General features: G+C 28.7%; 1 protein-coding gene across 5 annotated transcripts in view; it reads right to left on the minus strand.

Annotated features, from left to right (window-relative positions):
* Nucleotides 1-15708, minus strand: part of Vha100-1 (V-type ATPase subunit a family protein Vha100-1) — a 56859-nt gene that overhangs the window by 30860 nt on the left and 10291 nt on the right. Inside the window, exon 1 of one of the 5 annotated variants that reach the window (XM_076317049.1) lies at nt 9632-9650. The exons of the other annotated variants lie outside the window; for them this stretch is intronic. Coding sequence (XP_076173164.1) covers nt 9632-9634 — 3 coding nt within the window. The 5' untranslated portion in view covers nt 9635-9650. Of the gene's footprint in view, nt 1-9631; nt 9651-15708 lie in introns of those variants that run through there. 5 annotated transcript variants of the gene reach the window in all.

Here is a 15708-nt window from a genome sequence, read left to right on the forward strand (position 1 = left end):
TCGAAGGAAGATTCTATCGCAGGATTCGAAACGTTTCAGAAGTCCATCTGGCAGTTGCAGGGACAACGGGGTTGGCAGGCCTATGGTGAAAAAGGGATGTATCACGTGACACAAAAAGACAGTCCTAAAACAACCTTAACAGCGTTCAAAATAATTGTACCGAGAAACAACCAAAAATAAATTTTATAATTCCGATAACTTGTAACATTTCCTTGTTGAACACTACACACAGCGCTTGACCTATAATTGAAGTAATGATTGTTATCTGTCGCTCTTTCAAGTGCAATGGTGTTACCGAGTTTGTCACTTGAAAATAGAAATAAATGTATACAAGCAATACAGAGATCGTACATTGTATATTCGTTATATATGTACTTTTGGACAAAAAGAATTTGACTGCCACATTAATATAGACGCACTGTCACTGCTAGTAGAGAAACGGTCCTTTGGTGTATGCGATGTGCAAAGAGAAATGTGCATAAAACTATTGTGTCGACGACTATTGTTTCGCTGTTTCGAATCACAACGGAAGTGATACGTGCATTGCGACTACACGGGAAGTATAAAAAAGAAAATAAGTGGAGATCAATATCCTACTTGCAGTGGTGTCATAATACCCATTGTATATTGTATGGAACAAGAGATAAATAATATTGATCTACAGACAAAACTAGGAACAAGATATTAAAGAAAAATTCAAAATGCTGTTGTCTAATAGGTTTAAAAATTTCGAGCAATCTCCAATATTATTAATAGCTACAAATTAAATGCAAGTTTAAAAGATGTCAATTTTAAAAATACATTAGTTACCTTTTCAGTGTTAAATCGTATTAATGATATATTAATGGTTCACGATTCGTTGGACAAATAACAGATACTTCATTATAAAGTAGTGTTTTTGTGTTCGCATCTGAAATAACCAAAAATGTCGTACTCAACGATTGCTAAGTACACGAAAAAGTCAAAAACATTTATTAGTAAGTGGGTGAAACGATATTTGGAGGTAAAAAATATCGATGTCCTGCCAGATCGTGACACTATAACAAAAACGACGAAAAAAGAAGACAAACTGATACTACGGATATTCAAGAAAAATTCTGGTCTATCTTTACTTGGTGGGCAAGTAATTTTACGTAAAAATGGTCTGAATATATCATACGAAACCATAAGAAGACGTTTATTGGCCAATAATGTGAAATTTCGTAACACATTAACAAACCTGCTACTGTGCGATAAACATTTTTCTAAAGAAGGTTCTTTTTAGGTATGTTCTTCAATAACTCATACCTGGTGTACTCTTGCAAACAGACTCGTGCAACGGACCGTTAAACACTCAGTGAAAGTGCACGTTTGGAGTTGTTTGTGAACAGGGATTCTGGACTTTATACATGTTTACAGACACTCTGTATATTGTCAAAATGGTTAAAATCTACCAGAGGGCTTTATTACTGACTGCCCAAAGATGGTTTACAAAGAGAAATGAAAATTGGTTATTACAAGAAAACGACGACTCGAAGCATCGAAGTCGACTCTGCATTGCGTGGAAGATGAAAATGTTGATATGTTTGATTCGCCTTTACAATCGCCAAGTGTAAATACGATCGAAACTGTTTGGGCTATTATAAAATTCAAGTTTAAAAGAAAGAAAATCTACACAGTTAAACAGTTTTCTAGACAAATTTGATTGGTGTGGAGATCTTGGTCTCAAAATTATGCAATGAAACTAGTAGAAACTATGTCTCGGGAATGTCGATTAATTATTGATAATAAAGGCAATTAGACACCGTATTAATAATAAAGAATCTTAGTTTATATCATGAAGAATGTATTGAAAACATTGAAAAGTTAAAATTTACTTCGTTTATAACAATTTTAAACTAATTTTTAAATTATAAAAACATTATTGTAAATCTATTAATCTATATTTCGAATTTTTCATTTCTTATACAATACATTCGGGTTCTTTTAATTTAATTTTATTCTTTTTTCTCTAAATTCAAAATATGTAGTAATATGCATGACGCATTCGAACGGTGAATTAGGAACAAAAACAATGAAAAAAAATTCGTATGAACATTAGCCTTATGATACTGTTTCTAAATTATAACCGTGTTTGAACTGGATAATTCTTAATCATAAATTGAATTAACAAAGTGATTTGATTAAATTGTTCGTACGCAATGTTCAATAAGTATTTGATATTTTTTTACCTTATTGATTGTTCTATTTTATAAGTTACTCAAATTTAAATATATTCAGTGATTAAATTTGATTTCGAGCACTTCCTATAGAAGTAACAACTACCCATTATTGTAGTATAAAAATGACTATAAAAACTATATTAGAAATTAGATTACATAGAACAAGTATTTGTGTATATTTTTTTCATTGTTTTTGTGTCTCCAATTCATCGTTGAAATTTATGTCACATGTTAAGGTTCACCCGGTATACAAGATATTAACGAAAATATAGAACCTTTTTCAAGATCAATGCCACGTGTAAATATAAACCAACAAGTTCTGTTTCATTTTGCAATATAAGGCTTCATTATTAAGATGTAAGTAATCAAAGTTTTTGTGCGTGTAAACATTATTGACACTTGATTAGTGCGTACATATGTAGCATAATCAGCTGACTACAATAAAAATAACGCGTATTGGAAATCATATTAATAAACTTTAATTGCTGATATCTCAGTAACTAAATTTCAGGTTGTGAAATGGTAAAATACAATTCAATTTCTCTTCACATGAGGAATTGATTCTAAGAGAAGGTCCCATATTTTCGCTAACACCTTAAATATCGGATGAGACATTTAAAACTGGTCACCTAGTAATTTACTTACTTTTAGCGATAAAAAGAAATGCATCGGTTCAATCTTACTTGATTTCTAGAGGTAGAGCAAGAAATTGCATATGTATGTAAAAATGGAACACGTTTTTAAGCGGTAGATAAGTTTTTAATACTACTTTTATAGGTAAAGGAGCTGTGTGCCAATATCCTTTATTAATAATGTTCTAGTTCTATAATCAGTACCCTCTGTTTTTTATTGTGAAGAAGTGACAAACCTAGTTATAACTACTTTAAAGTATAATATTATTAATTTATTATAGAAGTCACGATATTTACGTAAAAATAATTAACGTGACGTATCTTTCATTAGAAACAATTATTTTTACATATTATACATATATCATGTTTATATTACGAAAATTTTACTTTCTCTATTAACGTTATTCTAACTAAGTAAACACGAAATACACTTACTTAAATATATAAAAACAATGTATAAATCTATTTACTTAATGTAACAATACACAAATTAATTAACAATGCGAAGTAGGTTTTACTTAGTGATCAGAATAGCTATAAAATAAAGAATTACTGTAATTAACTCCATTTCAGTAACATATATAGGATTTTGAAAATATAATAATTTATAAAAGGAATTTAATATCACAGTAAATGTAAAAATTGAATTGGTTCAGAGCTCATGCATTTACATCACTAATATACAAAGGATTTCAAAACATGTCGGCATAACTTCAGGCTTGACGTACGATTCAACGCACAAAAATAATGAAAAAGATTTATATAAATATTTCATCTCGTTTTCGGGGTACATCCATTTTTATATGGCAATAGTTATTTACAATAAATACTTTATACCTCATTGTGACGATTGTATTATACTTACATAGTATTCTGTGAATCACTTCATTCTATTTGTTAAGTAAGAGTAGGATATGTTTAATATTTCTAATCTTGTTCTAGGAAAGCGGAAATGACGAGTATACATTTAAATAATATATAAAGTTACTAAACGCAACAATATTTTGGAAAGATATCTATACAAAAACGTTTTCCTAATATACTAGGGTTTTCTTTGTTGCCAGGAAACAACGCTGAAAATTTAAGTGCACACAATAATCAAGGTATTTTGTTCAATAAGAAGGAATCACGCTTACATAGTATTATATATAATGTCACCTAAAGTCTATGTTTTACATTAGTTCCCGGTTATATGCAATAATTATTTCTTGGCAATATACAATGGAATACTTAATCACTGATTATGCTTCCTCAAAGTGATCATCAAATCGCGGTTGTTGAAAACCATCACCAAGCTATTAGTAAACTCTCTTAAAGATATAATTTTTATTTTACATTAGTGGTCGACATACTGATTTGCACTCGCTTGTTGCTCTATTTTGTTCTTGGTACATTTCAACCTGAGATAAAAAAAGAGTCAATTGTCTTAGAATAGATAAGTTATTACATCGGTTACATGCAATTGACTGAATCCCAATGCATTGCATATAACAGGGAACACCAGTATAACATTGAACTACTCCACGAATTAAAAAAGGTTATCGACGAATGAGAACAGTACCTTGAATATTGGAACGTGTCAGATGGTTAAGAAAAATACGTTTAGAAACTTATATTGAAGTTTAAGGGGCTTACTTCGATTACTTTTTTCGAGTAAAGATTTGTGAGAATACTCTACGCTACTCAGTCTATAGAATGCTTGCAGCTCTAAATAAGGTCAAGAAGCACGAATATTTATACGAACATTTTCATTATATTTATCTGTTGAATTCATCCTTAAATTTATACTCACATGCTTTGATGTACTCGATAAATTTAGACTATGACTAAGGTTCAACATAACATTAAATACAACTTAAAGAACTATAATTTAATATATAGAGTGTAAGTTATGGTGGTATCCACGATATGTGTGCAATGTATGATAATGTAACAAAGAAAAATTGTAAATAAAATTATTCAGTTTTTCGGTCATATCAAAGCATAATAGTTCAATACGTATACTTGGACATTGGAGTTGAACACTCGAGTAACGGATCTGAAGAACGTACTTATCAAGCAATTAACGTTTTGACTGCCAAGTAACGTGACACAATTATTTAACGAACTTTTAAATTAAAAATAATTGACGTGAGAATAAATATAACCAATTCTTTTTAAAAATACTGAATATGAAGAAAATTTACAAATTTACCGAATATCAAATATTTATCAAAAAAATTTTAATATTATTATTTAATATTCTGTAAAATAAGAAGAATATATGGATATTTATCGATTTACATAGTATGAAGAGTATGAAACGCAAAACGTGATGATTATTACAATAAAACATAATAATTAATTTGGTATATTTTTGAGATGGACTTTGGAACAGAGGATCCAAAGGAGAATGTTAAAAAATGCCCATTTTTTATATCTACTGAAAATGCAAAATTCATGCAGGATCTTTTAGAATGTTTTCCAAGCAACAAAAAATGTCCTTAATACTTTCCCAAGAAACTCAGCAGGCAGCTGAATTAAAACTTAAAATTCAACAAATCCAAAGTACTATCATATTCATATTTTCAATACATTTTTGACAACTTTCCCATCGTTTCTCGAGAAAATAATAAGGGTATTTTTGTTGCTTCGAAAGACATTCTAAAAGATCTTGCATAAATTTTTCATTTCCAGGCGATACCAAAAATAAGCATTTTTGAACATCTTCCTTCAATGATAAGTTAGTGAAACCAGTATGTAATCGTGTATTAAGAAAAAATGTACCCAGAATTATTTGAAACTCGTGTTTTTTTAGCGCAAAAGCATAATACCTTATAGCGTTAACCAGGAAAAGATGTTCTTATTCACACGTTCTATTGTCCATTCTACCGATCATAAATTTTCCATACATATTTTTCTGTTTACCAGTATATGATATTGTTTTTGTATTAAAGAACAAAAGTTTCAAATAATTATGGGCATATTTACATTTTTCCTTAATATTCTATTACACACCGGCTCTTCTAGCGAATCATATACTTTGAGTCTACTGCTTCACAGACGCCTTCAAAATTATAATGAGTTCATTACCATGTCTTATTATGATATGACAAATTTTATATTGGATAGTCTTTCATTAATCACCACGTTTTGTATTGGATACTCTTTATATCATGCAAATCAATGAATGTCTGTATGATTCTTTGTAATTTTTTTATATGGAATATTTTTAAGAAAAATTGGTCTTTTTTCCTGATAATGTTTAATTTGAAAGTTTATTAAATACTTTTGTGTTCACATATCATCAAGGATCACATTATCCTGTGGTCAACATTCAACGACTTATGCAGCAACTTCTTCACATTGGTTACTTTAATTAAATCTATATGTATGTACGTATGTTAAAAAATTAACGCTTAACCGAATAACGGTAAAATTAAGATTCTCGATTTTTTTAATTCACTGTGGAGATATTCAAATTATACTCCAGCAACATATATTGGGATGTTTCAGAAAATATTGCATAAGTATTACAATTTGAGTTGTTTTATATTATTTTGCACAACTTGTAATGAAACAATCTCTATTTTGCAGTTCTGTATTACACGATGGCGGTAAACCACAAAGTTCGTTCGAATTTTATATTGTGACAATCTTCAAATTTAGTTAACCAGTCCCTACTGGTATTGAATGAAGACGATATCCCAATTTCATTTTCTATTTCCAATGCTTTTTCCTGTAATAATAAATCCGTGATTGTGAAGGTGGTTTTCCAAATCTTCAAAACTGCATACTCTTCTTTTTTTTATTTTAATTTTAATTCGTGGATTCTTTTTTCTGGACAGCTTGTTATTAAGAGAAGTCTACGAATTAAAATAAAGAAAAAGAAGGATATGTAGTTTGAAAATTTAAAACTTCAAACGTGGTTTTTAGAACAGCGAACAATGGGAAATCCACTTACAGATTTATTATTGTAGCAGAGAGCATTGAAAATAGAAAATGAAATTAAAATACCGTCTTCATTCAATGCCAGTAGGGGGTGGTTAACGAAATTTAAAGATCGTCATAATGTAAGATTAGCTTGTCGTAGTCTGTCGCACTCACGTTGTACTATTTACAACGAAACACGAATGACGACCTATAACGAGACAATACTGTATTCGGTTATCGAACTTCAAAACGATATTGCACGTGTATTGGTGTAATAATCCTAACACAAACGGACAACTTTTTTATTTTACACTCTATTCATTAAGTAGTATCAGCAATAGATTGGTAAGGTTCTCCTGATAAAAATGAAACGAGACTCGACAGTATTCGGAGTAGTTTTACTTATACAGCAAATTGTTTTTGTAGAAATTTTAACTACCGACGTGTAATTAAAAATAGACCAAGTATAGTTGTGTTTGGTCCCATTTGTATCGTGAGAATTTTGAAAATCCATTCATAATATTCTCTTAATGGTAGAATGAGAAATATAAAAATATTTACTTTGAATTAAGGGCTACCGATACTCGTACTGTATCGTTTTGAAATTACGTCAGCTGGTTTTTAAATCTATAGCGGAATTAATTCGGTACATCATATAAAAAACTCTGTTTATGTCCATTACAGAATGTCGATTACTTTTGTTTAAATTTTCATTGTCACTAAGACGAAGTTTTGATATTTTTGCACCATTATCGGAAACAAAGCTATAGGATGCTACTAAATTTGTGATGAAAATGTGTGATGTTGAAGGTGAGAGTGTTGTAAAACTTTGTACAATCCTTTATTGTAAAAAATGTAACGACAGTAATTTTAGTTTGAAAATAAAAGATGATTTAGGTCGAAGAAGTATTATAGCATCAATTGGGAAACATTGTCCACAGCAGCCGAAATTAATCAACTCGAATTCATTAACATCACTACGCGGATTATTGGGAAAACTTGGTATATAAAAATTTATTATTACCATAGATCACGATAGAATGTATTTCGATAAATGAAATTATATTCTGTTGTAGTTGTGACTTAATAAAATAAGGTTTTTTGAAATGCATGATATTTTCTATAACGCCCTAATCTATTAACTAGAAAAACCGGCGTCTTCAATATAGCGCGAGTGTCTCACTAGAATTATGATTCTACTTCATATTCCATTCACATTCGAATCTCTAATGTTAATAGTTCAGGGATAAATTCACATAGTAAATAAAATAAAAAATATCATGCGAAAGCAGTACAGTCATACATATATATCATAATTTCTAAGTATTTAAAGTGTTTATGATTCAAACTTTCTAGCGATCAAAAACTACATAATTTTATTCATAAGTTTTTTTTTTTTCTTACATTGTCGTAAGTTGTTTAGAAATCGTGGATACCGTATATGTACCTGTATACATACATAACATTTATAACATGGCATTGATAAAATTGTTATTAAATTTGAATAAAAAACATGCTTCATGCAAAACTTGATATACTAAATATATTTCATACTATGCTCTTTCAGCAGTGAATTTAAAAAATGTAAGTATTTTGAATTACTATTCCTACATATTCTAGCTAATCACATGCATGCTATTCGTTTAATACTCAACTTTTAAGTTTAAATTTAGAATTGCCTATTTGTATTGAAAATGTATAATATGCTATTACAACTAATTCGTAATTGAAACATAAAGGATTATCTGCAAAGTATTCATTTTATAAATTAATCTTTTTTATTTAAACAAATATTTCTATTGAGTAAACTGTATTTAACAATTTATTATACTGTTGATATATAAACGAGAACATGGTTAACACAAATTACACTTTTTTGTACAATATAACATGGATTATACGCACGCATATCTTTGCGTAATTCGTATGTACATAATAAAGAGGGTCATTTTGATTAAAAATTTCTTTGATACAAAAAGGCTTGCTTATATTTAAAATATAGTTTATGAGATATTAAGAAATAAAGATTGCAGTTTATCCATTATTTTGATGAGAATCTATAACAACACTATTGTTTCGAATTATAATGTGATTTGGTAGCTGCGATCGAAGTTTCGTAATCGTACGATCCGTGATCGAGTCTTGTCACATTAAAATTTCTTTTTCCTTATACTTTGTTTGAATTTATACAGACAATAAGATTTCGTAATTATATCTTTCACACCCGTTAAGTTTTTGTATAGCAATGTTCCTTTATGACTTTTTATCACCCGAAATATCTCGCTAATTTTTGATAATATTAACAAATATTTTTTTTAAATTGAATGGTTTCAAGAGAAGTATAAAATAGTGGAAACAACTTTTCTATAGTTGCATATGTAAAGAACATCTGAAGATCGACTTTATTTTGTTGAACGAAAGTATATATTTTATAATTTCTTGTCTTTTCATCAAGATGAGCCTAATTATACTGGCAATTTTCTTCAAAACGAGTAGTCAGTTATGCTCACAAAAACGATATTTACACAGTTTATCGTGATCAATAATTAAAATATGACTAATTAAAAAGTATGTTTCCACTTCTGATCTATTCCTCTTCATGTTCATTCTTTCACGAATATTCGTAAAATTATCTCACTATGCATATATATTTCACTGTCATTAATTGGAAAAGTTGATTGCCAATAGTTATTTAAAATATTATGATATAAAAAGTAGAATAAAAAATACTATATTAAACTTTGTACGAGATCCTTTTACTTGCAAAATATTACACTTTATAAGACACCATGTGTATAATACAAGTGTAGCAAGTATAATATACAGAATGTTACCATTTTTTGAAAATCAATTCCACGTAAAAAAATAACGAAAAATGTCCCTTACCATTTTGCAATCTGAGTCTTCGTTTTCGAGATATAAGCAGTTATATTTTACAGGCCTGACTTCCGAGCTTGTTATCTACCAAAGATACAATGTAGGACAAAATGATATTCCATCCAGTAGTTTTGTTTATTTCTGAAGTTATAGACAAAAAAATAAATATATGTTTTTGAAAAAAAAATGTGAATAGAAACTAATGTCGATGGGACAAAAGAATTACTCGCTGTACACAAAATAAGACATTAAAAAGGATAAAGAAAGAGGACAAAATCGAAAAAGTCATAATTTGCGAGAAATAAATTCAACTTATAAAAAGAATAAAAGTTTCACAAATTTCACAAGTACAACGGTAGAAAAATTACAGGGTACCCAGGTTGATATATATCATATCGACGTGACTTACGAATACTACATTTTAAACTTCATCATAATGTTTTTAACAACTTCGTTGTATGTAAAGAATGTCCAAATCAGGTCACTTTCTACGCTTCACCACTAAGCGACTTAGAATTTAAAATAATTATTAAACGACATATAGAAGAATCGATGTTCAAATCAAATTCAATTTTTGTTAAGCATGCAACCTATGAAAGAATAAAAATATAGTAACACTTAGAAGTATCAAAGTCTAACAATACCATTCGTGACGATTGCCATCTAGACAAATGTTTAGATCCTACATCAAGTTTCTGCTTACTCCTCCGGAACAATAGAACGATCACAAGTCTGGATTAGGTTAACGATAGAAGGCATCTCCATTCGAACTTCAAAACTCTATACTCTTTTTACACTTTTTGTCACAAATGGCGCTTAAACAATTCGTGCGCTTCCCTTTTTTCTTTGTGTTCCCATCCGTTCGCGATAACACACATGGAACGTTTAGTTATGGTAGATATGCTTTACCAAATAATTCTAATACTTTTTAATATCGTGTATATTTTTGCAGACTAGAAGCAACGACCAGTAAAATGATATAAATACAGATGTCCCAAAAAATCGTTGTTTTTCATTAAAAACAAAAATTCCAAAATACTTTAAATGTTCAACCTCCTATAACTCAGAATACCCCCTTAATCGGTGCACCCCGAAAATCAGACCTGCAAATTTTAATTGTCTATATCTCATAAAGAAAACCACAGATTGCAAAATGTTAAGGAACATTTTTCATTATTTTTACATGCAGATAAGTCTGAATTGATTCTTGTAAATATTAATTCTCTTAGACCTCTAACTCTTCCGTTATTTTAATTTTCAAATATAATTGAATTACCTAAGTTCTTTTATCATAAGATTTCTTATTATTGTATCATGTATAATGTAAGTGTATTTTATTCTATAAAACTAATATATCTAACTAAAGATGAAATGCTTATTTCAATTTTTAAACCATTCACTTTTGAACCTGTATATAACATACATGATAGGATAACTTCTCTACATTCGTTTAGTCTGGAGCTATTTGAGACCTCGGAACATTCATGAGCAAAACTGAACACATATCTACCAGTGCATCTATAACTGCAAATATGTTAAATAACACTTCGGAAAAATCGATAAGTAAATGGATAGCGATGTGCGAATTAAAGTGCTAAAAATATATACTATTAGATCATTCAAATATAAATGGAACTCTATAGACCGTGGCCTTGGAAAATTATTACATCACATTTTGCCGTGTTTTGATAAGCGATTCAAATGTTATTCGTTTTGTTTATTATTATTAAGAGAAATGAGTGGTACCACGAGGCGTTGAAGAAACAACACATTACTAAACATATAATATTATTTTTTTTCCATAAATTTTGTAAATGCATCTAATTTAACTTTGATAAAATTTATACTAGAAAGGGAACTCAAATTACCTCGTAACTCATCCTATAGTGAAACGGGTGATTCCTCTTTTTCAGTTGTCTATAGACAATATTGATAGAAGAAAAACTTAAATTGTTTAATAATTTAATGCATTTGCAAAGTGCAATTGTATTTTTACGTATATCGATTCTCCGCATGATCCTGCATATAAATTATAGAGACGAAAACATCACAATACTTTCCAAAAAACAAGTGGTTCAAATATGTAATGAATAAAATTTCATTTAATTCTTTACTTTCCAACATATAAAGAGGGAAAGTATTTCGATCATGAAAAATATACAAAAGTGTGTGAATATTTTGTACAATCAGTCCGTGTACAAGGATGATTACATATTATCATTTATATTTTTTTCTTTTTTATTATATATTTGTTACTTGTAAAAATGTTAAAATATATTTGAAATATATCTTAAACATTTTCTTTATCTCCTTTAATAAAGAAAGAATTTAATGAAGTGTTATTTATTGCACACTGAAACTACACTTTTTTCATCCGAAAGTTTTTTATGAAAAAACGTTTCCGAAAATCTTTTTTAACAACTTAATACTTTCTTTTCTTATAAGTCGAAAAATAAAAATATTACAGTAAAATATACTAAAACTGAATACTTTGCAAGATATTTCAATTTTTACAGATGAGCATTTTTTATATTTAAAATTATTAAATTCGCCTTACGAAACTTTGCTTGCATCGCACTCTCTAGTAATTTCCTTTGTTGAAATACACATCATATACTTCACGTAGTCCTAATATAAATTATTATGCACTGCAGCCTTTGAAATATCACCTTTAGATTTCAGAGACAACATATTTTAAAGTCTATAGCGATACATTAACTTTTTTACACTCAGAAAATATATTATATTATATATTTGTAACATTCAGAAAATTTGTATGAACACTGTACACACGTATTTTTTCACTATATATATGAAATACCACATTACCACGATACATTATCGAATGTTTAAAATCAGTGATTCATATCAATAACTTCAAATGGAGCATTCATATGATTATAATTATGAGTGATAATGTCAAAAACGATGAACAATATTAACTGCACTGTAGCATAGATTTATTCATTTTATTATTATGATCGAATTATATAATATATTTGTGCTCTGCAAGAAGAGATTGAACTGCAACGAATTGTGACGACAAAAGAAAATAGCCACAGCGATGAAAGTATAATATTAATAAAATCATACTTTTTACTGTAATTAGCTAAAGAAAATAAGATTTACAATCACTATTCGCATTCACAAATATTCTACTTTGTGATATTGGAATATCTGACCAACTTGTAACGTAAAGCATATTTTTTTCATTATTAGCATATATTACTAATTTTATAAATAATTTTCATATATTTCTCAGACAAATTCATTTGTCAAAACTCTAATTTTAATATTCGTATGTGCGGGATAATGTAGAGAATTGGTATATAAAGAAATATATATTTCTATTTAAAAAAAAAAGCAATTACACTTTCATGATGTATCGTTATATAAGGTATAAAAAAGAAATATTTATCACGCGTTTTAAGGATGAAGCGATATATCTGAATTGGTAGGTATTTGTCGAAAAATCTTGTCGCAAAATTCATTCTGACATTAAAATTTAAGTTCAAATTTTAATATTGTTCGAACGTATTCTACTCGATGAAAACACAAGCGTGTCAAATAGAATCATATATCGTAAATGAAATATTTTTCACAGCAGATTGTTTAAAATTTCAGTCAAGTAAATTGAATAAAGTTGCTTCTTCCTGATGTAAAATGATTCCTTCATTACATCTACCGCTACTATGTTACACCTTAAGGCAACATTTATATGCCTTATTTTTGTCGAACAATACATGCTTACTAAATATTAAGCTGTGTTTAGACTTGACAACTTAATAAAAGAAACGGTTAACAGTGATAAAATCCTTAAATTGCTAGAAACGACGCGAATAAAGAAATTTTGGAAACCTCTAAATTAAACTAGATTTATTTCTCAACTTATTTTCTAATTTTTAACACGCACTTAAATAACACCTATTTAGTGACAAAAAATGTAGCGGAAAGATCGCATCACACATTAAAGCAACTCTATACGATCTAATTATCTGAAACCTGATTCCCCAAAAATCTCTTATGAGAAAATTATTTGTTTATGACATATAGTTAATTTCAACATTTTTATATTCTTGCCGAAAAAAATACCCATGCACAATAAAAACATTTGATCTTAAATTTTCAAGTCAAAATAAATTAGACGAGTAGGCTTCCTTTTTAACAAATATTTACCGATCCAGACAGGTAGATTCATCTCTGAAAGCCATAATAATAAATATTTATAGACCTATTAGACATCTAAAAAATAATTATTTAAACATTGTATATAATATTATATTATATACAGGCTGTATACACTAGCGCGACGCAGAATTTTTCAGCTATTTGCAGCTATCTGGCAAAAAAAAATTTTGAACAAAAATTGATTGGTATGGACTGCATGAAAAATAACAATGTAAATTTCGAAAATGAACACTTTAAAATTTATTTCCTATCTCTCAATACCACGACCCTTTTGCAACCAACAAATCGAGGCATAATTGCAAAAATGAAATAGGTGTACCAATACAAAGTGCTTTAAAAAGTATTACAATACACAAGCAATATCAAAGAATTCGATTGAAAAATATTGTGTAACAATTTTGAACGAAGAGTGAGCAATCTTGACGGAAAACTATATATGAAATGCATGGAAAAAAAATGTTTATTTATGACCATTGGGAGGAAGCAAAAGAAAATTTGAATTCATCTATTCGTTTTGATATAAGCCACATTATACAATCGATAGAATCGACTGATCAAGCAAGTGGACTAAAGGAAGCTGTTCAATTTATGGATGAATGCGAAGAAACTGGGAATTTCTTCAGAGGAACATTCTACTTTCAAAAAGATTATTTAAGAGGATGAAGGTAAAGTGGAATGAGTACAATTAAAAGAAGAGAAAGAAGACGAAGAGCAAATTTTACGAAGAGCTGTCGAAAATTCGAGCAAACTTTATGGTATGCCATAAGCAATCTACTTATCGCAATCTGTCGTACTCGCCACAGCACCTACAAAATCAGCGAAGGAGATGGAGAAACTACTTATAACGAGACAATACTGTATATGGTTTTTGAATATTTTAACGTCCTCTGCAATGTGGTGGAAAAAATATATCTACCCTATTTGAACAATACAAAGTGTTTTACATTTCGCTATGAAAACAAACTATTTTTGAAATTTGTATTATTATCATTTTTGTACACTCAACCCCGATCAATTTTTATTCAAAAATTTGTTGTCGGATAACCGCAAATGGCTAAAAAATCGTGCGTCGTGTTAAAGACCTTTGTAACATATAGAATTCGTAACTAAAATAAAAAAGAAAAAGTTTAAATAATAAATAAAAGAAGAAAAGAAATTTGAACTCCGATGTATGCGGGAAAATATAATATTTGAGCAATGCTCTATAATTTACAAAAAAAAGAGAGAAATTGCAGATAACTGGGGATATAGAATGGTATATACGAATAATTGCATGTAATAAATGTAATACATAGTCTAGTAAATGTTTATATACAATAAACTTAATAGTGCATATGTATTAAAACTATTAAATTATGAACAATCGATAAAGGGACTACTTAATAATACCAAATGTAGTTATAAAAATGTTTTTAAATACGAGAAAAAGTTTAGTTTCAAAAATTAATATAAAGCTTGAATACTTTTATATATAAAAGCAAAATATTTTTTATGCATATGTATATTATTAATGTGTAACAAACACTTAAAAGATAATTATAAGTGAAATATAATGTAATTTTTAAGAATATATTCTATAGAAATAAAGGAAATATAAGGGACATAGGGAGATAGGGCTTAAATAGTGACTTGTGTCTTTTGCAATTCTGCAATTTAGTTAGTTGGCAACACTAACACATTAATAGTCCTAAAATCACTCAACAGTATTATTAGTAACACAAAACAAACACAACCTAATGTCAACGATTCACTGACTTGATATTATTAGCAATATTAATGGTTTCTTTATAACTATGAGTTCGTATTCTGTAAAATAATTTAGGTCCGCTTATACAAAATTGCAAAGCAACTGCAGAAAAGGCATTGATATTAGACACATAATGCACAATTTCCATTAA

The sequence above is a fragment of the Ptiloglossa arizonensis genome, chromosome 7 (genome assembly GCF_051014685.1).
Source record: "Ptiloglossa arizonensis isolate GNS036 chromosome 7, iyPtiAriz1_principal, whole genome shotgun sequence".
Lineage (NCBI taxonomy): Eukaryota > Metazoa > Arthropoda > Insecta > Hymenoptera > Colletidae > Ptiloglossa > Ptiloglossa arizonensis.